We start from the raw sequence: 26,356 nt of genomic DNA on the forward strand, positions 1-26,356 counted from the left end.
CAATCCCCCCAAACCCCCCAAATCCCCCCTAAACCCCACTTTAATCCCTCTCCAACCCCCCAAATTCCCTCCTAGGCCCCCCCAAACCCCTCCAAACCCCCAAAATCCCTCCCAAACCCCCCCAAACCCCCCCCAACCCCACTCTAATCCCTCCCCAACCCCTCCAAAACCCCCCAAAAATCCCCCCCAAACCCCCCAATCCCCCAACCCCCCCCCCAAATCCCCCTAAACCCCACTTTAATCCCTCCCCAACCCCCCAAAATCCCCCCAAATCCCCCCAAAATCCCCCCCAAACCCCACTCTAATCCCTCTCCAGCCCCCCAAATTCCCTCCTAGGCCCCCCAAACCCCCCCAAACCCCACTCTAATCCCTCCCCAACCCCTCCAAACCCCCCAAAATCCCCCCCCCAAAACCCCCCGACCCAAACCCCGCCAAACCCCACTCTAATCCCTCTCCAACCCCCCAAATTCCCTCCCAGGCCCCTCCAAACCCCTCCAACCCCCCCAAAATCCCTCCCAAACCCCTCCAAACCCCCCAAATCCCCCCCAAACCCCCCAAAATCCCTCTCCAACCCCCCCAAATTCCCTCCCAGGCCCCCCAAAATCCCCCCAAATCCCCCCCAAAACCCCCCAATCCCACTTTAATCCCTCTCCAACCCCCCAAATTCCCTCCCAGACCCCCCAAAATCCCCCCTAAATCCCCCAAACCCCACTTTAATCCCTCTCCAGTCCCCCCAAATCCCCAAAATCCCCCAAAATTCCCCCCCCAAACCCCACTCTAATCCCTCTCCAACCCCCCAAATTCCCTCCCAGGCCCCCCCAAACCCCCCCAAACCCCCCTAAATCCCTCCCAAACCCCTCCAAAGCCCCCAAAATCCCTCCCAAACCCCCCCAAACCCCACTCTAATCCATCCCCAACCCTCCAAACCCCCCAATCCCCCCCAAACCCCACTTTAATCCCTCTCCAATCCCCCAAATTCCCTCCCAGGCCCCCCCAAACCCCTCCAAACCCCCCCAAAATCCCTCCCAACCCCCCCCCAAAATCCCCTCCAAACCCCTCCAAACCCCCCCCAAAATCCCTCCCAAACCCCTCCAAAGCCCCCAAAGTCCCTCCCCAAACCCCCCCAAAATCCCTCCCAAACCCCTCCAAACCCCCCAAAATCCCCCCCAAACCCCCCCAAAATCCCCCCCAAACCCCTCCAAACCCCCCAAAATCCCCCCCAAACCCCCCCAAAATCCCTCCCAAACCCCTCCAAAACCCCCCAAAATCCCCTCCCAAACCCCCACAATCCCCAAAAATCCCCCCCCAACCCCCCCCCAACCCCCACTTTAATCCCTTTCCAGTTCCCCAAAATCCCCCTAAAATTCCCCCAAACCCCACTCTAATCCCTCTCCAACCCCCCAAATTCCCTCCCAGGCCCCCCCAAAATGCCCCAAATCCCCCCAAAATCCCCCCCAAACCCCTCCAAACCCCCCAAAATCCCTCCCAAACCCCCCAATCCCCACTCTAATCCCTCTCCAGCCGCCCATATTCCCTCCCAGGCCCCCCCAAACCCCTCCAAACCCCCCCAAATCCCCCCCCAAAACCCCCCAAAACCCACTTCAATCTCTCTCCAGCCCCCCAAATTCCCTCCCAGGCCCCCCCAAACCCCCCCAAATTCCTCCCCAAGCCCCCCCAAGCCCCCCCCCTCACCTGCCAGCGCCTTCCCCCTGTAGAGGAGCCGCTGCTGCTCCACGGGCACCTGGAGCCGCTCGGCCACGAGCGCCTTGAGAGCCCCCACGCGCTCCTCGGGGGACACCTGGGGGGTCCCGGGGGGGGGCTGAGACCCCCCAAAACCCCCCCCCAAAACCCCCGCACCCCCCAAACCTCCCCGGCAGCCCCAAAATCGCCCCCAAATCTCTCCCCGAGCCCCCTCAATAGGAGCCTCCAGGGCCCCTCCCCCCCCCCCCCCCTTTCAATGACACGTGGGGGGGCCCGGGGGGGGGGGGGCTGAGACTCCCCAAAAACCTCCCCAAAAATCCCCCCCCCTCCGAACCCCAAAAGCCCTGAAACCCCCTCCCCAAATTCCCCCTCCAGCCCCTCCCCCCCCCCGCCCTGCCCGGCTCCTTTGAGCTGCCCCCACCCCCCCGGAACCCCCCCCGCACCCCCTTTAAAGCCGCCCAATCCCCCCCTTAGAGACCCCAGCCCCCCCCCCCAGAGCCCCCCAAAATCCCTTTAAACCCCCCCAAATCCCCCCCCTGAACCCCCTTTAAGCCCCCCCCCAGCCCCTCCCCCCGTACCTGGAGGCTGCACTCGCGGCCCTGCAGCGCCTTCACCGTCAGCAGCATCGCGGTCCTGGCACCCCCGAGATCCCCCCGGGACCCCTCGGGACCCTCTGGAACCCCCCGGGACCCCCCCAAAACCCCCCCGAGCCCCCCCGGAACCAGCGGGACCCTGCGGGACCCCCGAGAGCAGCGAGGCGGGAGGACCCAGGGCCAGAGCGGCTCCCGCGGGTACCAGCGAGACGAGCACGGAGCGGCTCCGCCGTTACCATAGAGACGAGGCCTAGACAGGCTCCCGCGTAACCATAGAGACGAGGCCCAGAGCGGCGCCCGCCGCCGGAAGTGGGCGGGGCTTAAGCCGGGCAAGATGGCGGCGCCCACGGAGAGCCTCCAACTGTATCCTGGGCCGGGGGATTTGGGGCGGAATTTTGGGAATTCGGGGCGGATTTGGGGAATTTTGGGTGGTTTTTGGGAATTTTGGGTGGTTGTAGGGGAATTTGGGGCGGTTTAGGGATTTCGGGGCCGTTTTTGGGGAATTCGGGGCGGATTTTGGGCAGTTTTGGGGAACTTGGGGTGTTTTCTTGGGGAATTCGGGTCGGGTTTTTGGGGAATTTTGGGCGGTTTTGGGGAATTTTGGGCGGTTTTTTGGGGAAATATGGGGCGGTTTAGGGATTTCGGGGCCGTTTTTGGGGAATTCGGGGCCTTTTTGGGGAATTCTGGGAGATTTGGGGGAATTCGAGGCGGATTTTGGGGATTTCGGGGCGGGTTTTGGGGAAATTTGGGGCGGTTTTGGGAATTTTGGGCGTTTTTTTTGGGGAAATATGGGGCCGTTTTGGGGAATTTTGGCGATTTTGGGCAGTTTTGGGGAACTTGGGGCCGTTTTTTGAGGAATTTCAGGCGGATTTGGGGGATTTCGGGCGGTTTTGGGGAATTCGGGGCCGTTTTGGGGAATTTTGGGCGATTTTGGGTGTTTTTTGGGGGAACTTGGGGCCGTTTTTTGGGGAATTTGGGGCGATTTTGGGCCGTTTTGGGGCATTTGGGGCGGTTTTGGGGAATTCGAGGCCGGTTTGGGGGATTTCGGGGCCGTTTTGGGGCATTTCAGGGTGGTTTTGGGGAATTTTGGGTGGTTTTTTGGGATTTCGGGGCAGTTTTGGGGCATTTTGGGGCGGTTTTTGAATAATTTCGGGCCGTTTTGGGGAATTTTGGGCGATTTTGGGCTGTTTTGGGGCATTTGGGGCGGTTTTGGGGAATTCGAGGCGGTTTGGGGGCATTTCGGGGCAGTTTTGGGGCATTTCGGGGCCGTTTTCGGGATTTCGGGGTGGTTTTGGGGAATTTTGGGTGTTTTTTTGGGATTTCGGAGCAGTTTGGGACATTTTGGGGTCGTTTTTTTGGTATTTCGGGGCCGTTTTTGGGGATTTCGGGGCCGTTTTTAGGGAATTCGGGGTGGTTTTGGGGCATTTCGGGGTGGTTTTGGGGGATTTTGGGGCAGTTTTGGGTCATTTCGGGGCCGTTTTTGGGGAATTCCGGGCAGTTTTGGGACATTTCAGGGCTGTTTTTTGGGGATTTCGGGGCCGTTTTTGGGGATTTCGGGGCCGTTTTTTGGGAATTCGGGGCCGTTTTGGGGGAATTTTGGGTGTTTTTTGGGGATTTCGGGGCGGTTTTTGGGATTTCGGGGCCGTTTTTGGGATTTCGGGGTGGTTTTGGGAGAATTTTGGGTGTTTTTTGGGGATTTCGTGGCCGTTTTTTGGGAATTCGGGGCGGTTTGGGGAGAATTTCGGGTGTTTTTTGGGGATTTCGGGGCGGTTTTTTGGGATTTCGGGGCCGTTTTTGGGGATTTCGGGGTGGTTTTGGGAGAATTTTGGGTGTTTTTTGGGGATTTCGTGGCCGTTTTTTGGAATTCGGGGCGGGTTTGGGGAGAATTTCGGGTGTTTTTTGGGGATTTCAGGGCGGTTTTTGGGGATTTCGGGGCAGCTTTGGGGGCATTTTGGGGCCGGTTTTGGGAATTCGGGGCAGCTTTGGGGCATTTCAGGGCAGTTTTGGGGCATTTCGGGGCTGTTTTGGGGGATTTCGGGGTGGTTTTGGGGCATTTCATGGCGTTTTTTGGGAATTCGGGGCCATTTTTAGGGAATTCGCGGTGGTTTTGGGGGATTTTGGGGCGGTTTTGGGGCATTGTGGGGATTTCGGGGTGGTTTTGGGGGAATTTTGGGTGTTTTTTGGGGATTTCGGGGCCGTTTTTTGGGAATTCGGGGCGGTTTTTGGGGATTTCGGGGCCGTTTTTGGGGATTTCGGGGTGGTTTTGGGAGAATTTTGGGTGTTTTTTGGGGATTTCGGGGCGGTTTTTGGGATTTTGGGGCGGTTTGGGGAGAATTTCGGGTGTTTTTTGGGGATTTCGGGGCGGTTTTTGGGATTTCGGGGCCGTTTTTGGGGATTTCGGGGTGGTTTTGGGAGAATTTTGGGTGTTTTTTGGGGATTTCGGGGCCGTTTTTGGGCATTTCGGGGCAGCTTTGGGGCATTTCAGGGCGTTTTTGGGGATTTCGGGGCCGTTTTTTGGGAATTCGGGGCGGTTTTGGGGGAATTTTGGGTGTTTTTTGGGAATTCGGGGTGGTTTTGGGGAGAATTTCGGGTGTTTTTTGGGGATTTCGGGGCGGTTTTTGGGATTTCGGCTCCTTGACGCCCCCCCCGATCCCTGCGCGTGCCCCTCCCCTCCCCGGGGGTCGCTCAGGTCGCTTTGGGGGCTCTGGAGCCCGACCTGGCCCCGCCCCTCCCCCCCCCGGGGGGCCGCGCCCGCCCCTCCCCCACGGCGCGAGCGGAGCTCTGCGGGGAGACCTTACTGGTGTGAGTGGGACTGGGAGCACTGGGAGGGACTGGGAGGGCACTGGGAGGGCACTGGGAGGGACTGGGGGGGCACTGGGAGGGACTGGGAGGGACTGGGGGGCACTGGGAGGGCACTGGGAGGGACTGGGGGGCACTGGGGAGGGACTGGGAGCCATCACGGAGGGCACTGGGAGGCACTGGGGGTCACTGGGAGTACTGGGAGCACTGGGAGGGATTGGGGGGGTCCTGGGGGCACTGGGAGGGATTGGGGGGGCACTGGGAGGGACTGGGAGGGACTGGGAGCCCCCGGGGGGGTGTCGGTGCCCCCTGGATGCCCCCCCGGTGCCCCCCAGTGACCCCGGCCCTGCCGCAGGCGCTGGGAGGGATTGGGGGGCACTGGGAGCACTGGGAGGGACTGGGGAGAACAGGGAGGGACTGGGAAGGACTGGGGGTCACTGGGAGGGACTGGGGGGCACTGGGGGGCCCTGGGGGGGGTCGATGCCCCCCCCGGTGCCCCCCCGGTGAGCCCGGCCCTGCTGCAGGCGCTGGGAGGGATTGGGGGGAACAGGGAGGGACTGGGAGCACTGGGAAGGAGTAGGAGGCACTGGGAGCACTGGGGGTCACTGGGACGGACTGGGAGCACTGGGAGGGACTGGGAGCACTGGAGGGATTGGGGGGCACTGGGAAGGACTAGGATGGACTGGGGGGCACTGGGGGGCACTGGGGAGGGACTGGGGGGCCCTGGGGGGGGTCGATGCCCCCCGGATGCCCCCCCGGTGCCCCCCGGTGAGCCCGGCCCTGCCGCAGGCGCTGGGAGGCCGCGGGGCCCGCGGGGGCTGCGCGGGGGGGGTCGGGGCGTTCCTGGAGCTGCTGGGGCTGGTGCTGGAAACCATCGAGAGCTTCGGGCCCCTCCCCCAGCCCCGCGGAGACCCCGCCCCCACCGCACTGAGACCCCGCCCCCACCTCGAATAAAGCTCCGCCCCCACCTCAAATGAAGCCCCGCCCCCTCTGAGACCCCGCCCCAACTCACTGAGACCCCGCCCCCACCTCGAATAAAGCTCCGACCCCGCGGAGACCCCGCCCCCACCCGCACTGAGACCCCGCCCCCACCTCAAATAAAGCTCCGCCCCCACCTCAAATGAAGCCCCGCCCCCTCTGAGACCCCGCCCCCCACCTCGAATAAAAGCCCCGCTCCTGTGAGACCCCTCCCCCATCCAGTGAGACCCCGCCCCCCACCCTGTGAGGCCCCGCCCCCACCTCGAACAAAGCCCCTCCCCCAGAGAGACCCCCGCCCCCAATAAAGCCCCCGCCCCCCACCTCAAATGAAGCCCCGCCCCCCGGGCCCCACCCCCACCCTTGTGAGGCCTCGCCTCGAATAAAGCCCCCGCCCCTCTGAGACCCCGCCCCCACCCCGTGAGACCCCGCCCCCACCTCGAATAAAGCTCCGCCCCCAGAGAGACCCCCGCCCCCGAGGCCCCGCCCCCACCCCACTGAGGCCCCGCCCCCACCTCAAATGAAGCCCCGCCCCCCCGTGAGGCCCCACCCCAACTCACTGAGGCCCCGCCCCTCCCCAAAGCCCCTCCCCCACTCAAAGCCCCTCCCCCACTCCAGAGCCCCTCCCCACCCAAAGCCCCTCCCCCTCCCCAACAAAGCCCCTCCCCCACCCAAAGCCCCTCCCCCACCCCCAACAAAGCCCCTCCCCCACGCGGTTCCGAACTCGCCTCGGTTTTTATTTTGGGGGGAGGGTTCCGGGGTGGGGGGAGGGGCAGCCAAAGGGGGGGGGAGGGGCAGCCAAGGGGGGGGAGGGGCGGGCACAGCCCCGCCCCCACCCGGGGGGGTTTCCGGGGTCCTTCGGCGTCAGCGGATCTGGGGGGGGGGGGGGGGGGGGGGGAGGGGAAAAGGGGGTGAGAAGGGAGCCCCTCCCCCACCCACCCACCGCCCCTCCCCCACCCATCCCACTGACCCCTCCCCCACCCCTCCGCCCCTCCCCCACCCCAGCGCCCCTCCCCCACCCACCCCACTGCCCCTCCCCCACCCACCCAGCGCCCCTCCCCCACCCCTCTGCCCATCCCCCACCCAGCGCCCCTCCCCCCACCCACCCCAGTGCCCCTCCCCCACCCCTCTGCCCCTCCCTCACCTCGCTGCCCCTCCCCCACCCCTCTGCCCCTCCCCAGCCCCTCCCCCACCCCACCGCCCCTCCCCATCCCGCCGCCCCTCCCCCACCCCTCTGCCCCTCCCCCACCTCCCCCACTGCCCCTCCCCCACGCCACTGCCCCTCCCCCACCCCAGCCCCAACCCCACCTCACCGCCCCTCCCCCACCCACCCATCCCACCGCCCCTCCCCCACCCCTCTGCCCCTCCCCCACCCCCAGGATCTGTCCCAGTTTTCGGGGATTTCGGGACAATTTTGGGGATGTTCGGAGGAATTTGGGGGATTTGGGGGCGACGCTCGGATGTTTTGGGGCATTTTTGGGGGATTTTGGGGCATTTTGGGGGGATTTTGGGGGGATTTGGGGGTGGTTTTGGGGGGATTTTGGGTCGGTTTTAGGGGGGTTGAGGTGGTTTTGGGGGATTTTGGGGTGGTTTCAGGATGATTTCAGAGTGATTTGGGGATAGTTCCGGGATATTTTGGGGTGGTTTGGGGGTTATGTTGGGATGATTTTGGGGAGATTTTGGGATGATTTTGGGGAGATTTTGGGATCATTGCAGGATGATTTTGGGGCTATTTTAGGGTGATTTCAGAACGATTTTGGGGATATTTCGGGATGATTTCGGGACGATTTGGGGCTCTCACCGTGTACTTGGCCCAGTGGTTCTCGGGGTCTCAGGGGGACTTTGGGGGTTTTCAGGATGATTTCGGGGAGATTTTGGGGTGATTTTGGGGATATTCGGGGATATTTTGAGGATATTTTGGGATGATTTTGAGGATATTTTGGGATCATTTCAGGATGATTTCAGGGCTATTTCAGGGTGATTTCAGGATGATTTTGGGGATATTTCGGGACGATTTTGGGATGATTTGGGGGCCCTCACCGTGTACTTGTCCCAGCGCTTCTCGGGGTCTCAGGGGGACTTTGGGGGGGTTTCAGGATGATTTTGGGGAGATTTTGGGATGATTCTGGGGCTATTTCGGGGATATTTTGGGGCTATTTCAGGATATTTCGGGATGATTTTGGGGATATTTTGGGATGATTTTGAGGATATTTTGGGGATATTTTGGGATGATTTTGGAATGATTTAGGGGATATTTTGGGATGATTTTTGGGGATATTTCGGGATGATTTCGGGACCATTCGGGGGCCCTCACCGTGTACTTGTCCCAGCGCTTCTCGGGGGTCGAAGGGCTCCCAGCGGCTGGCGGGGAAGATGTGCTTGTTCTTCTCGTACCACGAGCGCAGCACCACCTTCCCCGCGTGCGACTGCCCGTGACGTCATCAGCGGGGCGGTGACGTCATCAACGGGGCGGGGATGTCATCAACGGGGCGGGGATGTCATCAACGGGGCGGTGACGTCATCAACGGGGCGGTGACGTCATCAAATGGGCGATGGTGTCATCAAAGGGGCGGGGACGTCATCAATGGCGCAGTGATGTCATCAAGGGGCGGTGATGTCATCGGTGGGGCAGCGACGCCATCAATGGGACAGCGGCATCATTAACGGGCAGTGACGTCATCAGTGGGGCGGTGACGTCATCAACGGGGTAGCGACATCATCAGCAGGACGGTGACGCCATCAAAGGAGCAGTGACGTCATAAACGGGGCGGCGACGTCGCCAACGGGGCGGTGACGTCATCAAATGAGCGGCGGCATCATAAGTGGGGCAGTGACGTCATCGATAGGGCGGTGACGTCATCAATTGGGCAGCGACGTCATAAACGGGGCGGTGACGTCATAAACAGGGCAGCAATGTCATCGGCGGGGCGGTGACGTCATCAACGGGGCAGTGACGTCATCAACCGAGAGCAACGTCGTCGATTGGGTGATGTCATCGGCAGGGGGTGATGTCATAGAGAGAGAACGCCGTGAGCGCCCGGGCAGTGACGTCAGCGCCCAGGGATGACGTCATTGACGGGAATGACGTCATCGGGGAGTGACGTCATCAACGAGACGGGCGGTGTGGCTGGGTGGGGCAGTGACGTCATCGCTAAGGGGGTGATGTCATCGATGAAGGGGTGACGTCACCAGGGGGGGTGACGTCACCGGTGGGCGGGCACTGAGCAGTGACGTCACAGGGTGACGTCACTAAGGGGGGGTGACTGGGACGGCCCCAGGGGGGAACTGGGAGCACTGGGAGGGCCCCGGGGGAACTGGGAGCACTGGGAGGGGGAACTGGGAGCACTGGGACGGCCCCAGGGGGGAACTGGGAGCACTGGGAGGGCCCTGGGGGGAACTGGGAGCACTGGGAGGGTGCCGGGGGAACTGGGAGCACTGGGAGGGCCCCAGGGGGGAACTGGGAGCACTGGGAGGGCCCCGGGGGGAACTGGGAGCACTGGGAGGGCACCGGGGCTGCCGCGGGGGGGGCACCAGAGGGGCTCTGCTGGGCCCCAGCAGCCGGACTGGGTTGTACTGGTCTGTACTGGTTTGTACTGGGTTAAACCCGTCCATACTGGGCTGTACCAGTCCATACTGGTCCATACTGGTCCATACTGGGCTATACTGGTCCATACTGGGCTCTACCGGTCCATACCGGTCCGTACTGGGCTATACTGGTCTATACTGGTCCGTACTGGTCCGTACTGGTCCATACTGGTCCATACTGGTCCCTACTGGTCCATACTGGTCAGTACTAGTCCATACTGGTCCATACTGGGCTATACTGGTCCGTACTAGTCCATACTGGTCTATACTGGTCCATACTGGTCCCTACTGGTCCGTACTGGTCCATACTGGTCCATACTGGTCCATACTGGTCCATACTGGTCCCTACTGGTCCATACTGGTCTATACTGGTCCCTACTGGTCCCTACTGGTCCATACTGGGCTATACTGGTCCGTACTGGTCCATACTGGTCTATACTGGTCCATACTGGTCCCTACTGGTCCGTACTGGTCCATACTGGTCCATACTGGTCCATACTGGGCTATACTGGTCCGTACTGGACCATACCGGTCTATACTGGTTCGTACTGGTCCATACTGGACCATACCGGTCTATACTGGTTCGTACTGGTCCATACTGGTCCATACTGGCCCATACTGGTCTATACTGGTCCATACTGGTCTATACTGGTCCATACTGGTCCATACTGGTCCCTACTGGTCCCTACTGGTCCCTACTGGTCCATACTGGTCGATACTGGTCCCTACTGGTCCATACTGGTCCGTACCTCGTCCTTCTCCACGGTGGCGTCGCTCAGCAGCCGAACGTCGTCGTGGACGTCGAAGTTGAAGAGGGGACCTGGGGGGGGGGGGGTGGGGTGGACACATCATCGATGACATCACAGCCCCGATGACGTCACAGCCCTGGTGATGTCACAGCCCCAATGACGTCACAGCCCAATGATGTCACAGCCCCAATGATGTCATAGCCTCCTCGATGATGTCACAGCCCCTATGACATCACAGCCCCGATGACATCGCAGCCCGAATGACGTCACAGAGCCCGAATGACGTCACAGAGCCCCTGATGACGTCACAGCCCCCCCTCGATGCAATGATGTCACAGCCCCAATGACGTCAGAGCCTCAATGACGTCAGAGCCCCTGATGACGTCACAGCCCCCTCGATGATGTCACAGCACCGATGATATCACAACCCTGATGACATCACAACCCCGATGACGTCATAACCTCCATAACATCATAGCCCCAATGACGTCACAGCCCCTCGATGACGTCACAGCCCCCGATGACGTCACTCACCGCTCTTCCCGCGGGCCTTGGTGACGATGAAGTCGTAGAAGCTGTGGTGCTGTGGGGGAGGGGCAGGGGCTCAGTGGGGGAGGGGCTCAGTGGGGGAGGGGCAGTGATGGAGTGGGGGAGGGGCAGAGGGGCTGGGTTCGGTGGGGGAGGGGCTCTGATGGGTGGGGGCAGGGCCGGGTGGGGGAGGGGCAGTGATGGGGGCTGGGCTGGGCTGGGGGAGGGGCAGAAGGGTGGGGGGAGGGGCTCTGATGGGGTGGGGGAGGGGCAGTGATGCGGCGGGGGAGGGGCAGAGGGGCCGGGTTTGGTGGGGGAGGGGCTCTGATGGGTGGGGGAGGGGCCGGGGTGGGGGAGGGGCAGTGACGGGTGGGGGCGGGGCTGTGATGGGTGGGGTGGCGGAGGGGCAGAATGGCCGGGTGGGGGAGGGGCTGGGTGGGGGAGGGGCTGTGATGGGTGGGGGAGGGGCAGCGATGGGTGGGGGAGGGGCAGCGATGGGTGGGGGAGGGGCAATGATGGGTGGGGGAGGGGCAGCGATGGGTGGGGGAGGGGCAGCGATGGGTGGGGGAGGGGCAGCGATGGGTGGGGGAGGGGCTCACGTGGGGGATGATCAGATCCTCCTTGATGTACATCAGCTGCTCCACCCCCGCCGAGCTGGGGGAGGGGAAACGGGCTCAGGGACCCCCCAAAAACCCCCAGAGACCCCCAAAAACACCCCAGGGACCCCCCAAAAACCCCCCCGGGACCCCCAAAACCCCCCCAGGACCCCAAAAACCCCCCCGGGACCCCAAAAACACCACAGGGACCCCCAAAAACACCCCTGAGACCCCAAAAACTCCCCCAGGGACCCCCAAACCACCCCCAGGGAGCCCCCAAAATCCCCCAAACTCCCCAGGACCCCCCAGATCCACTCAGGAGCCCCCAAAACGTCTCTGGGAGCCCCCAAAACCCCCTGGGATCCCCCAGGACCCCCCCGGATCCCCCCAGGACCCCCTCGGACCCCTCCAGGACCCCCCAGGGACCCCCCGGGCCCCCCACGATCCCCCAAACCCCTCTGGGACCCCCCAGGAGACCCCCCAGACCCCTCTGGATCCCCCCAGGACCCCTTTGGGACCCCCCAGGACCCCTTTGGGACCCCCCAGGACCCCCCCAAACCCCCCTGGGCCCCCCCCTAGGACCCCCCGGGACCCCCCCAGGACCCCCCAAACCCCTCTGGGCCCCCCCCAGGACCCCCAGGACTCCCCCAGAACCCCTCTGGGACCCCCCCAAACCCCTCTTGGACCCCCCCAGGACCCCCCCAGGCCCCCTCTGGGACCCCCCACGACCCCCTGGGCCCCCTCCAGGACCACCCAAACCCCTCTGGGACCCCCCTGGACCCCTCTGGGACCCCCCCGGGACCCCCAAAACCCTTCTGGGACCCCTCAGGGACTCCCTGGGCCCCGCCCAGGACCCCCCGGGATCTGCCCAGGACCCCCCAAACCCCTCTGGGACCCCCCAGGACCCCCCCAGGACCCCTTTGGGACCCCCCAAACCCCTCTGGGACCCCCCAGGACCCCTTTGGGACCCCCCAAACCCCTCTGGGACCCCCCAGGACCCCCCCAGGACCCCCCCGGACCCCCCCCTCACCGGAGCTCGCTGAAGTCCTTCCGGAGGATTTCCAGAGCTTTCTGCAGGAATTGCTGCATCGTGTTCCCCTTCTTCATCTGGGGGGAGGGGCAGGAAGGGCTCGGGGGGACCCCAAATCCCCTCGGGGACCCCAAAATCCCCTCGGGGACCCCAAAATCCCCTCGAGGACCCCTCAAATCCCCTCTGGGACCCCAAAATCCCCTCAGGGACCCCAAATCCCCTCAGGGACCCCAAAATCTCCTCGGGGACCCCTCAAATCCCCTCAGGGACCCCAAAATCCCTTCTGGGACCCCAAATCCCCTCGGGGACCCCAAAATCCCCTCGGGGACCCCAAATCCCCTCAGGGACCCCTCAAATCCCTTCTGGGACCCCAAAATCTCCTCTGGGACCCCTCAAATCCCTTCTGGGACCCCAAAATCCCCTCAGGGACCCCAAATCCCCTCGGAGATCCCCAAAATCCCGTCGGGGACCCCAAAATCCCTTCTGGGACCCCAAAATCCCCTCGGGGACCCCAAATCCCTTCGGGGACCCCAAATCCCCTCAGGGACCCCTCAAATCCCTTCTGGGACCCCAAAATCCCCTCAGGGACCCCAAATCCCCTCGGGGACCCCAAAATCCCCTCGAGGATCCCTCAAATCCCCTCGGGGACCCCAAAATCCCTTCTGGGACCCCAAAATCCCCTCGGGGACCCATCAAATCCCTTCTGGGACCCCAAAATCCCTTCTGGGACCCCAAATCCCTTCGGGGACCCCTCAAATCCCTTCTGGGACCCCAAAATGCCTTCTGGGACCCCAAAATCCCCTCAGGGATCCCCAAATCCCCTCGGGGACCCCTCAAATTCCCCCTGGGACCCCAAAATCCCCCTGGAACCCCCAAACACCGCCCCTGCAACCCCAAAAACCTTCCTGGGACCCCCTCCGGCCCCCCCCCCCAAATCAGAACCCTCAGAATCCCCCTGGGATCCCCCCAAAACCCCCCCGGGACCCCCCAAATCCTCCCTGGGACCCCCAAATCCCCCCCAAATTTCCCCAAATCCCCCCTGGGATCCACCCAATCCCCCCTGGGACCCCCAAATCTTCCCTGGGATTCCCCAAATCCCCCCCCAAATCCCCCGCAGGACCCCCAAATTCCCCCCAAATCTCCTCTGGGACTCCCCCAAATCTCCCCCAAACCCCCCAGGGACCCCCAAATCCCCCCTGGGACCCCCCAATTCCCCCTGGGACCCCCAAATTCCCCCCAAATATCCCCCTAATCCCCCCAAGAACCCCCCCGAACCCCCCCAAACCCCCCTGGAACCTCCCCAAATCCCCTCTGGGACCCCCAAATCTCCCCCAAATTCCCCCAAATCCACCCCAAACCCCCCCAAATTCCCCCCAAATCCCCCCTGAGACCCCCCAAATCCTCCCCAGATCCCCCCGGGACCCCCAAATCCCCTCGGGGACCCCCAAATCTCCCCTTTGACCCCCTTGGGACCCCCAAATCCCCCCCAAATTCCCCCAAATCCACCCCAACCCCCCCCCAAATTCCCCCCAAATCTCCCCTTTGACCCCCTTGGGACCCCCAAATTCCCCCCCAAATCCTCCCTGGGACCCCCCAAATCCCCCCCAAATCCCCCAGGGACCCCCAAATCCCCCCCCCATTTCCCCAAATCCCCTCTGGGACCTCCCCAATCCCCCCTGGGACCCCCAAATCCCCCCCAAATCCCCTCTGGGACCCCCAAATCCCCTCTGGGACCCCCAAATCCTCCCCAGATCCCCCCTGGGACCCCCAAATCCCCTCTGGGACCCCCAAATCTCCCCTTTGACCCCCTTGGGACCCCCAAATTCCCCCCCAAATCCCCCCTGGGACCCCCCAAATCCCCCCTGGGACCCCCAAATCCACCCCAACTCCCCCCCAAATCTCCTCCAAATTCCCTCTGGGATCCCCAAATCCCATCTGGAGTCCCCCCAAATCCCCTCTGGGACCCCCAAATCCCCTCCAGGACCCCCAAAAGCGTCCCCAGGAGCCCCCTCCCCCACCTTGACCGTGCGCCGGTGCCCGGAGCCGTCCCAGTAACTGAAGGTGATCTCGATCTCCTCGTCTGGGGGGACAGCGGGGTCAGCACCCCAAAAATGACCCCGGGGACCCCAAAAACCACCCCAGGGAGCCCAAAAACCACCCCAGGGACCCCAAAAACCACCCCAGGGACCCAAAAACCACCCCAGGGAGCCCAAAAATGACCCCAGGGAGCCCAAAAACCACCCCAGGGACCCAAAAACCACCCCGGGGACCCCAAAAACCACCCCGGGGACCCCAAAAACCAACCCAGGGAGCCCAAAAACCACCCCAGGGAGCCCAAAAATGAGCCCAGGGACCCCAAAAACCACCCCGGGGACCCCAAAAACCACCCCGGGGAGCCTAAAAATGACCCCAGGGACCCCAAAAACCACCCCAGGGAGCCCAAAAATGACCGCAGGGACCCCAAAAACCACCCCGGGGACCCCAAAAACCACCCCGGGGAGCCCAAAAATGAACCCAGGGACCCCAAAAACCAACCCAAGGACCCCAAAAACCACCCCAGGGAGCCCAAAAACCACCCCAGGGACCCCAAAAATGACCCCAGAGACCCCAAAAACCACCCCAGGGACCCCAAAAATGAGCCCAGGGACCCCAAAAATGAGCCCAGGGAGCCCAAAAACCACCCCAGGGACCCCAAAAACCACCCCAGGGACCCCAAAAATGAGCCCAGGGAGCCCAAAAATGAGCCCAGGGACCCCAAAATGAGCCAAGGGATCCCAAAACGACCTCAGGGACCCCAAAAATGACCCCAGGGATCCCAAAAAGACCCAAGGGATCCCAAAAATGACCCCAGGGAGCCCAAAAACCAACCCAGGGACCCCAAAACTACTTCAGTGACCTGGAAATGATCCCAGGAACCCCAAAAATGACCCCGGGGATCCCAAAAATGACCCCAGGGATCCCAAAATGAACCCAGGGATCCCAAAAATGAGCACAGGGACCCCAAAAACCACCCCAGGGACCCCAAAAACCACCCCAGGGACCCCAAAAATGACCCAAGGGACCCCAAAAACCACCCCAGGGACCCCAAAAATGACCTCAGGGACCTCAAAATGACCCCAGGGACCCCAAGAATGACCCCAGGAACCCCAAAAATGACCCCAGGGAGCCCAAAAAACCACCCCAGGGACCCCAAAAATGACCCCAGGGAGCCCAAAATGACCCCAGGGAGCCCCAAAATGAGCCCAGGGACCCCAAAAATGAGCCCAGGGACCCCAAAAATGACCCCAGAGACCCCAAAAACCACCCCAGGGACCCCAAAAATGAGCCCAGGGAGCCCAAAAATGAGCCCAGGGACCCCAAAATGAGCCAAGGGACCCCAAAACAACCTCAGGGACCCCAAAAATGACCCCAGGGATCCCAAAAAGACCCAAGGGATCCCAAAAATGACCCCAGGGAGCCCAAAAACCAACCCAGGGACCCCAAAAATGACCCCAGGGACCCCAAAAACGAGCCCAGGGAGCCCAAAAATGACCCAAGGGACCCCAAAATGACCTCAGGGACCTCAAAATGACCCCAGGGACCCCAAAAATGATCCCAGGGACCCCAAAATGAGCCCAGGGACCCAAAAATGACCCCAGGGGTCCCAAAAATGAGCCCAGGGACCCCAAAAATGATCCCAGGAACCCCAAAATGAGCCAAGGGATCTCCAAAAATGACCCCAGGGACCCCAAAAATGACCCCAGGGGTCCCAAAAATGACCCAAGGGATCCCGAAAATGACCCTGGGGACCCCAAGAATGAGCCCAGGGACCCCAAGAATGACCCCGGGGATCCCAAAAAGACCCAAGGGATCCCCAAAAATGACCCCGGGGATCCCAAAAATGACCCCAGGGGTCCCAAAAATGATCCCAGGAACCCCAAAAACGAGCCCAGGGACCCCAAAACGACTTCAGTGACCTGGAAATGATCCCAGGAACCCCAAAAATGGCCCCGGGGATCCCAAAAATGACCCCGGGGACCCCAAAAATGAGCCCAGGGAACCCAAAATGAGCCAGGGCCCCCCTGGGTACCCCCAAGACCCCCCCCAAAACTGTCCCCCCTAAGACCCCAAAGGTGCCCCCAAAACCCCCTGCCCCCCCCAGGACTCCCCCAAGCCCCCCCAAAACCTCCCCAGACCCCCCAAAATCCCCCCAAAATCCCCCCCAAGCCCCCCCCTCACTTTTGATCTTCTCCTGCTTCGCCTCCCACTCCTGCCTGAGCTCCTCCCGCAGGCGGTTCTCCTCCTCCTGGGGGGATGGGCTGGCACCCCAAAAAACAACCCCAAAAAACACCCCCAAAACCACCCCAAAACACCCCAAAACAAACAGCCCAAAACCGCCCCAAAAACCAGCCCAAAACACCCCAAAACACACCCCAAAAAACACCCCCAAAAACACCCCAAAACAAACAGCCCAAAACCGCCCCAAAAACCAGCCCAAAACACACCCCAAAATCAGCCCCATAAACACCCCGAAACTGCCCCAAAAACAACCCCAAAACACCCCAAAACACACCCCAAAACACCCCAAAACACCCCAAAATCAGCCCCATAAACACCCCAAAACCGCCCCAAAAACACCCCAAAACCGCCCCAAAACACCCCAAAAATCAGCCCCAAAAACACCCCAAAACCGCCCCAAAATCAACCCCAAAAACACCCCAAAACTGCCCCAAAAACACCCCAAAACTGCCCCAAAAACACCCCCAAAATCAGCCCCAAAAACACCCCAAAAACCACTCCAAAACCCCCCAAACCACCCCAAAACTGCCCCAAAACAGCCCAAAACCACCCCAAAACCGCCCCAAAACAGCCCAAAATTGCCCCAAAACTGCCCCAAAACACCCCAAAAACCACCCCAAAACCGCCCAAACACCCCAAAATACCCCAAAGCCCCCCGACCTCGCTCCCAAAATGCTCCAAAAATCACCCCAAAATCACCCCAAAATCACCCCAAAATCGCCCCAAAATCGCCCCAAAATCGCCCTAAATACCTCAACCCCCCCCCAAAGTGCCCCAAACCCTCCCCAAAAGACCCCAAAAATCCCCCCAAAACCTCCCCGGGACCTTGGAACCCCTCGGGACCCCCCAAAGCCCCCCCAGAGCCCCCCTGGGACCCCCCTGGGACCCCCAATTTCCCCCCAAATCCCCCCTGGGACCCCCAAAGCCCCCCTGGGACCCCCCCAAAGCCCCCCTGGGACCCCCCAAAGTCCCCCCAAATCTCCCCCAAGACCCCCCAGAGCCCCCCCAAATCCCCCCTGGGACCCCCCAAACCCCCCTGGGACCCCCCAGAGCCCCCCAAAATCCCCCTTGGGACCCCCCAAAGCCCCCTCTGGGACCCCCCCTGGGACCCCCAAAGCCTCCCTGGGACCCCCCAGAGCCCCCCAGAGCCCCCCCAAAGCCCCTCTAGGACCCCCCTGGGATCCCCCAAATCCCCCCCAAGACCCCCCTGGGACCCCCAAAGCCCTCCAAAGCCCCCCAAGGCCCCCCAGAGCCCCCCAAAGCCCCCCTGGGACCCCCAAATCCCCCCTGGGACCCCCCAAAGTCCCCCCAAATCTCCCCCAAGACCCCCCAGAGCCCCCCTGGGACCCCCAAAGCCCCCCCAAATCCCCCCAAGCCCCCCCAGAGCCCCCCCTGGAACCCCCCAAATTCCCCCCTGGGACCCCCCCAAAGCCCCCAAAGCCCCCCCAAATCCCCCCCAAACCCCCCAAAGCCCCCCTGGAACCCCCCAAATTCCCCCCTGGGACCCCCCAAAGCCCCCAAAGCCCCCCCCAAATCCCCCCAAGCCCCCCCAAAGCCCCCCTGGAACCCCCCAAATTCCCCCCTGGGACCCCCCAAAGCCCCCAAAGCCCCCCCCAAATCCCCCCAAGCCCCCCCAAAGTCCCCCTGGAACCCCCCAAATTCCCCCCTGGGACCCCCCAAAGCCCCCAGAGCCCCCCCAAATCCCCCCATCCCCCCCCCACCTCGCGGTCCCGGTCCGGCAGGAAGCTCGTGTCCACATCCGGGTTCTTCCCCAATTTCCGCTTTTTGGGGGGCTCCTCGGGGGCTGTGGGGGGGGGCAGGGGGGGTCAGGGGGGTGGGGATCCCCCCGAGGGACCCCCAAAAACCTCCCGGGAACCCCCAAATCCCCCCCGGGACCCCCAAATCCCCCCCGGGACACCCCAAATCCCCCCTGGGACCCCCCAAATCTCCCCCAAATCCCTTCTGGGACCCCCAAATCTCCCCCAAATCTCCCCAGGACCCCCAAATCTCCCCCAAATCCCCTCTGGGACCCCCCCAAACCGCCCTTGGACCCCCCAAATCCCCCCCAGGCCCCCCAGAACCCCCAAATTCCCCCCAAATCCCCCCTGGGACCCCCAAATCACCCCCAAATCTCCCCAAATCACCCCCGGGACACCCCAAATCCCCCCTAGGACCCCCCCAAATCCCCTCTGGGACCCCCCAAATCCCATCTAGGACCCCCAAATCTCCCCTGGGACCCCCCAATTTCCCCCAAATCCCCCATGTGACCCCCAAATCTTCCCCAAATCCCCTCTAGGACCCCCCCCAAACCGCCCTTGGACCCCCCCAAATCCCCCCCCAGGCCCCCCAGAACCCCCAAATTCCCCCCAAATCCCCTCTGGGACCCCCAAATCACCCCCAGAACCCCCAAATCCCCCCTAGGACCCCCAAAATCCTCTCTGGGACCCCCAAATACTCCCCAGAGCCCCCCAAATCCCCCCTGGGACCCCCAAATCCCCCCCAAATCCCCTCTGGGACCCCCCCAACCCCCCCAGGACCCCCCAAATCTCCCCCAAATCCCCCCAAATCTCCCCCGGGACACCCCAAATCCCCTCTGGGACCCCCAAATCTTCCCCAAATCCCCTCTGGGACCCCTCAAATCCCCCCTGGGACCCCCAAATCCCCCCCAAATCCCCCCCAAATCCCCTCTGGGACCCCCAAATCCCCTCTGGGACCCCCAAATCCCCCCAAATCTCCCCCGGGACACCCCAAATCCCCTCTGGGACCCCCAAATCTTCCCCAAATCCCCTCTGGGACCCCCAAATCTTCCCCAAATCCCCTCTGGGACCCCCAAATCTTCCCCAAATCCCCTCTGGGAGCCCCCCAAATCCCCTCTGGGACCCCCAAATCCCCCCCAAATCCCCCCCAAATCCCCCCCAGATCCCATCTGGGACCCCCCCAAATCCTGTCTGGGACCCCCAAATCCCCCCCAAATCCCCCCCAAATCCCCCCCAGGACCCCCTGATCCCCCCCAAATCTCCCCCAAATCACCCCCCGGGACACCCCAAATCCCCCCTGGGACCCCCAAATCCCCCCCAAATCCCCTCTGGGACCCCCCCAACCCCTGCTGATCCCCCCCAAATCACCCCCGGGACCCCCGAAATCCCCCCTAGGACCCCCCAAATCCCCCCCAGGACCCCCTGATCCCCCCCAAATCTCCCCCAAATCCCCCCCAGGACCCCCCAGGACTCCCCCAGCCCCACCTTCCTCCCCGTCCCCCCCCCGCTGCTCCTCCTCCTCCTCCTCCTCGCCGAGGCTGAAGCTCAAGGAGCTGATTTTCCTCTGCGCCTCCTGCTTGCGCTGCCGCTCGCGCTGCCGCTCCAGCTTCCTGCGGGGCACTGGGATGCACTGGGAGCACTGGGAGCGGCTGGGAGGGGCTCTAAAACCAAACTGGGATGGACTGGGAGAGACTGGGAGGGGATTGGGAGCGACTGGGAGGGGCTGGGAGGGGCTGGGAGGGGATTGGGAGCGACTGGGAGGGGCTGGGAGGGGCTGGGAGGGGATTGGGAGCGACTGGGAGGGGCTGGGAGGGACTGGGACAGCCCTAAAACCAAACTGGGATGGACTGGGAGGGACTGGGAGCGACTGGGAGGGACTGGGAGGGGATTGGGAGGGGCTGAGAACAGCCCTAAAACCAAACTGGGAGCAACTGGGAGTGACTGGGAGGGGCTGGGAGGGGCTGGGAGGGGCTCTAAAACCAAACTGGGAGCGACTGGGAGAGACTGGGAGGGGCTGGGAGGGGCTGGGAGCGACTGGGAGGGGCTGGGAGGAGCTGGGATGGACTGGGAGGGGCTGGGAGGGGCTCTAAAACCAAACTGGGATGGACTGGGAGCGACTGGGAGGGGATTGGGAGGGACTGGGAGGGACTGGGAGGGAACTGGGAGGGAACTGGGAGGGGATTGGGAGGGGATTGGGAGGGACTGGGAGGGACTGGGAGCGACTGGGAGGGGATTGGGAGGGACTGGGAGGGACTGGGAGCGACTGGGAACAGCCCTAAAACCAAACTGGGATGGACTGGGAGAGACTGGGAGGGGCTGGGAGGGACTGGGAGGGACTGGGAGGGGCTCTAAAACTAAACTGGGATGGACTGGGAGGGACTGGGAGGGGCTGGGAGGAGCTGGGAGGGGCTCTAAAACTAAACTGGGATGGACTGGGAGGGACTGGGAGGGGCTAGGAGCGACTGGGAGGGGATTGGGAGGGACTGGGAGGGGCTGGGAGGGGCTGGGAGGGGCTGGGAGGGGATTGGGAGGGACTGGGAGGGACTGGGAGGGGATTGGGAGGGACTGGGATGGACTGGGAGGGACTGGGAGCGACTGGGAGGGAACTGGGAGGGGCCGGGAGGGACTGGGAGGGGATTGGGAGCGACTGGGAGGGGATTGGGAGGGGCTGGGAGGGACTGGGAGGGACTGGGAGGGACTGGGACAGCCCTAAAACCAAACTGGGATGGACTGGGAGGGACTGGGAGCGACTGGGAGGGGCTGGGAGGGGATTGGGAGGGACTGGGAGGGGCTCTAAAACCAAACTGGGATGGACTGGGAGAGACTGGGAGGGGCTGGGAGCGACTGGGAGGGACTGGGAGGGAAATGGGAGGGACTGGGAGGGGCTGGGAACAGCCCTAAAACCAAACTGGGATGGACTGGAAGGGACTGGGAGGGGATTGGGAGCGACTGGGAGGGACTGGGAGGGGCTGGGAGCGACTGGGAGCGACTGGGAGGGACTGGGAGGAGCTCTAAAACCAAACTGGGACAGACTGGGATGAACTGGGATGGACTGGGAGGCCCTGGGGGGGTTTCGGGGGGTTCGGGCATTTCTGGGGCCGTTTTGGGGTCCCAGGGGGGATTTTGGGGTCATTGGGGGGGATTTGGGGTTTTGGGGATGATTTGGGGTTATTTCGGGGGTTTGGGGTATTTTGGGGTATTCTGGGGGGTTTTGGGGCCGTTTTTGGGGATTTTGAGGCCGTTTGGGTATTTTGGGGCTGTTTGGGTATTTCGGGGCCGTTTTTGGGGTATTTCGGGGCCCTTTTGGGAGATTTTGGGGCCGTTTCGGGGGATTTCGGGGCCGTTGTGGGGCATTTTGGGGCCGTTTTGGGGGACTTTGGGTATTTTGGGCTGTTTTGGGGATTTCGGGGCCGTTTTGGGGATTTTGGGCCGTTTTGGGGGATTTCGGGGCCGTTGTGGGGCATTTTGGGGCCGTTTTGGGGGATTTTGGGGCTATTTTGGGGGATTTTGGGGCCGTTTTTGGGGGATTTTGGGGCCCTTTTGGGGCATTTCGGGGCCGTTTCGGGGATTTCGGGGCCGTTTCGGGGATTTCGGGGCCGTTTTGGGGGACTTTGGGGCCGTTTTGGGGGACTTTGGGTATTTTGGGCCGTTTTGGGGATTTTGGGGCCATTTTGGGGATTTTGGGGCCGTTTCTGGTGATTTCGGGGCCGTTTCGGGGCATTTTGGGGCTGTTTTAGCGATTTTGGGGCCGTTTTGGGGTATTTTGGGGCCGTTTTAGGGAATTTTGGGGCCGTTTTGGGGGATTTCGGGGCCGTTTTTGGCGATTTTGGGGCCGTTTTTGGGGATTTTGGAGCCAGTTTGGGGGATTTTGGGGCCGTTTGGGGGATTTTGGGGCCGTTGTGGGGGATTTTGGGGCTGTTTTGGGGCATTTCAGGGCCGTTTTTGGGGCATTTCGGGGCCATTTTGGGGGATTTTGGGGCCGTTTTGGGGCATTTCGGGGCCGTTTTGGGGCATTTTGGGGCCGTTTTTGGGGATTTCGGGGCCGTTGTGGTGGGGATTTTGGGGCCGTTTTGGGGCATTTTGGGGCTGTTTTGGGGGGATTTCGGGGCCGTTGTGGGGCATTTTGGGGCCGTTTTGGGGGATTTCGGGGCCGTTTTGGGGGATTTCGGGGCCGTTTTTGGGTATTTTGGGCCGTTTTGGGGATTTTGGGGCCATTTTGGGGGATTTTTGGGGCCGTTTCAGGCGGATTTTGGGGCCGTTTTGGGGCATTTTGGGGCCGTTTTGGGGTATTTTGGGGCCGTTTTGGGGGATTCGGGGCCGTTGTGGGGCATTTTGGGGCCGTTGTGGGGGATTTTGGGGCCGTTTTGGGGGATTTTGGGGCCGTTGTGGGGGATTTTGGGGCCGTTTTGGGGGATTTTGGGGCCGTTTTGGGGGATTTTGGGGGCCGTTGTGGGGGATTTTGGGGCCGTTTCTGGTGATTTTGGGGCTGTTTTGGGGTATTTTGGGGGCCGTTTTGGGGATTTTGGGGCCGTTTTGGGGGATTTTGGGGCCGTTTTGGGGCATTTCGGGGCCGTTGTGGGGGATTTTGGGGCCGTTTCTGGTGATTTTGGGGCTGTTTTGGGGGATTTCGGGGCCGTTTTTGGGGATTTTGGGGCCGTTTCTGGTGATTTTGGGGCCGTTTCGGGGGATTTCGGGGCCGTTTTTGGCGATTTTGGGGCCATTTTTGGGGATTTTGGAGCCATTTTGGGGGGATTTTGGGGGCCGTTTGGGGCATTTCGGGGCCGTTGTGGGGGGATTTTGGGGGCCGTTTTGGGGATTTTGGGGCCGTTTTGGGGATTTTTGGGGCCGTTTTGGGGATTTTGGGGCCGTTTTTGGGGATTTCAGGGCCGTTTTTTGGGGATTTTGGGGCCATTGTGGGGGATTTTGGGGCCGTTTTGGGGGATTTCGGGGCCGTTATTGGAGTATTTGGGGCCGTTTTGGGGGGATTTTGGGGCAGTTTTGGGGGATTTTGGGGCCCTTTTGGGGGATTTTGGGGCCGTTTTTGGGGGATTTCGGGGCCGTTGTGGGGCATTTTGGGGCCGTTGTGGGGCATTTTGGGGCCGTTTTGGGGGGACTTTGGGTATTTTGGGCCGTTTTAGGGATTTTGGGGCCATTTTGGGGGATTTGGGGCCGTTTTTGGGGCATTTTGGGGCCGTTGTGGGGGATTTCGGGGCCGTTTTTGGGGATTTCGGGGCCGTTTTGGGGGATTTTGGGGCTGTTTTGGGGGATTTTGGGGCCGTTGTGGGGGATTTCGGGGCCGTTGTGGGGGATTTCGGGGCCGTTTTTGGGGATTTTGGGGCCGTTTTGGGGCATTTTGGGGCCGTTTTGGGGGATTTTGGGGCCGTTTTGGGGGATTTTGGGGGCCGTTGTGGGGGATTTTGGGGGCCGTTTCGGGGATTTTGGAGCCATTTTGGGGGATTTTGGGGCCGTTTTGGGGGATTTTGGGGCCGTTTTGGGGGATTTTGGGGCCGTTTTGGGGGATTTTGGGGCGCTCTCTCACAGCTGCAGCTCCCGGCTCTGCTCTCTCTTCGCCAGCTGCTTCTCCCTCTCCTTCACCAGCGCCTCCTGCTTGGCCTTCATGTCATTGAGGGTCACCAGGCCTGGGGGGATTTGGGGGGGTTAGGGGGGGTTTGGGGGGGTTTGGGGGAATTTTGGGGGGATTTGGAGTGGATTCAAGGGGATTTAGGGGGGTTTTGGGGGGATTTGGGGGGGGATTTGGAGTGGATTTAGGGGGATTTTGGGGGGTTTTGGGTGGGTTCGGGGGGGATTTTGGGGGGTTTGGGGGGATTCAGGGGATTTTGAGGGATTTTGGGGGGGATTTTGGGGGGATTTCGGGTGATTTTGGTTGATTTGGGGGTGATTTGGGGTGATTTTGGTTGATTTTGGGTGATTTTGGGGCGTTTTTGGGCGATTTTGGGTGGATTTTGGGTGATTTGGGTGGATTTTGGGGAGATTTTGGGGAGATTTTGGGTGGATTTCAGGTGATTTTGGTTGATTTTGGGGTGATTTGGGGTGATTTTGGGGTGATTTGGGGTGATTTTGGGGTGATTTGGGGGTGATTTTGGGGTGATTTTGGGTAATTTTGGTTGATTTTGGGGTGATTTGGGGTGATTTCGGGGTGATTTGGGGTGATTTGGGGGGGATTTTGGGTGGATTTTGGCTGATTTTGGGGTGATTTGGGGTGATTTCGGGGTGATTTGGGGTGATTTGGGGGCATTTTGGGTGGATTTTGGCTGATTTTGGGGTTGGATTTTGGGGGTGATTTTGGGGTTGATTTTGGGGGGTTTTGGGGTTGATTTTGGGGGGATTTTGGGTTGATTTTGGGGTTGATTTTGGGGGGATTTTGGCTGATTTTGGGGTTGATTTTGGGCTGATTTTGGGGGGTTTTGGGGGTCCCCCCTCACCCACGGTGCTGGATTTGAGCTCGGCCTCGACGGCGTCGTAATGAGCCGAGAATTTCTTATCGATGTTGGACTTCATGATGTTCTCCTGGGGGGGGTGGGGGGGTCAGGGGCACCCCAAAACCCCGGGACCACCCCCCCAAATTCCCTGAGACCCCCCCCCCAGAGCTCCCCCAAAACCCGGAACCCCCCAAAAGGACCCGCCTGGGACCCCCCAACTCCCCCAAAAACCTCTGGGCCCCGAAGCCCCCCCAGGCCATGGGACCCCCCCCCCCCCCCCCAAAATCCTGCTGGGACCCCCCCAAATCCCCCCGGGACCCCCCCCCAAACCCCCCTGGGGACCCCCCAAACCCCCCTGGGACCCCCCAAAACCCCCCAAATCCCCCCAGACCCCCCCAAACCCCCCGGGACTCCCCCAAAACCCCCCTGGACCCCCCCAAAACCCCCTGAGACCCCCCAAAACCCCCGGCCCAGCGACCCCCAGGACCCCCCCAAATCCCGCCGGGACCCCAGGACGCCCCCAAACCCCTCCAAATCCCCCCAAGACCCCCCCAAACCCCCCCCGGGACCCCCCCAAACTTCCAGGGGCCCCCCCAAAACCCCCCCTGGGATCCCCCCAAACCCCCCCAAATCCCCCCCAGGACCCCCCCCAAAATCCCAGCCCAGGGACGCCCAGGACCCCCCCAAAACCCCCCAGGACCCCCCCCAAATCCCCCCAGGACTCCCCAAAACCCCCCAGGACCCCCCCCAAACCCCCCCAGGACCCCCCAAACCCACCCAGGACCCCCCAAATTCCCCCCGGGACCCCCCCGAACCCCCCCCGGGACCCCCCCAAAATCCCCCCAGGACTCCCCCAAATCCCCCCCCAGGACCCCCCAAACCCACTCAGGACCCCCCCAAATCCCCCCAGGACCCCCCCCAAACCCCCCCGCACCCTCCTGGATGCGCTGCCGCAGCTGCTCCATGTGCTCGCGCTGCCGCTCGCGCTTCTTCATCAGCTGCAGCGCCCGGCCGGCCTCGCTGGCCGCGCCCTTGTACTGCGCCATGGCGGCGGATTTGGGGCGGTTTTTGGGGTTTTTTGGGCTTTTTTTGGGGTTTTTGGGGGCTCGGCGGGCCCCGGAACGGCAGCGGCCGGAGAGAACCCGGAAGTGCGTCACTGCGGCGCGCTGATTGGTTCCGCCCCCCCGTTAGCCCCGCCCCCCTGCTCGCTGCTGATTGGCTCCGAACCCTTTTGGCCACGCCCCCCCGCTGCTGAACATCCGGGTATGACGTCACCATAACCACGCCCCCACTCCCCATTGGGTCTTGGCGCGGCTCCGCCTCCT

At 62.3% G+C, this 26,356-nt stretch overlaps 1 protein-coding gene across 1 annotated transcript; it reads right to left on the reverse strand.

Moving 5' to 3' along the window:
• Nucleotides 1-6,804: 6,804 nt before the first annotated feature.
• Nucleotides 6,805-26,178, reverse strand: FAM50A (family with sequence similarity 50 member A). The gene is made up of 13 exons (XM_068999983.1): nt 25,966-26,178; nt 25,035-25,118; nt 24,131-24,230; nt 20,077-20,201; nt 18,556-18,638; nt 16,775-16,841; nt 14,575-14,636; nt 12,557-12,633; nt 11,530-11,584; nt 10,937-10,985; nt 10,403-10,473; nt 8,383-8,494; nt 6,805-6,941 (listed from the first exon to the last, which is right to left on the reverse strand). Exons 1-13 carry the CDS (start codon nt 26,075-26,077, stop codon nt 6,805-6,807), a joined length of 1,134 nt encoding a protein of 377 aa, XP_068856084.1. The 5' UTR covers nt 26,078-26,178.
• Nucleotides 26,179-26,356: the final 178 nt, after the last annotated feature.

Source organism: Aphelocoma coerulescens, unplaced genomic scaffold (assembly GCF_041296385.1).
Source record: "Aphelocoma coerulescens isolate FSJ_1873_10779 unplaced genomic scaffold, UR_Acoe_1.0 HiC_scaffold_656, whole genome shotgun sequence".
Lineage (NCBI taxonomy): Eukaryota > Metazoa > Chordata > Aves > Passeriformes > Corvidae > Aphelocoma > Aphelocoma coerulescens.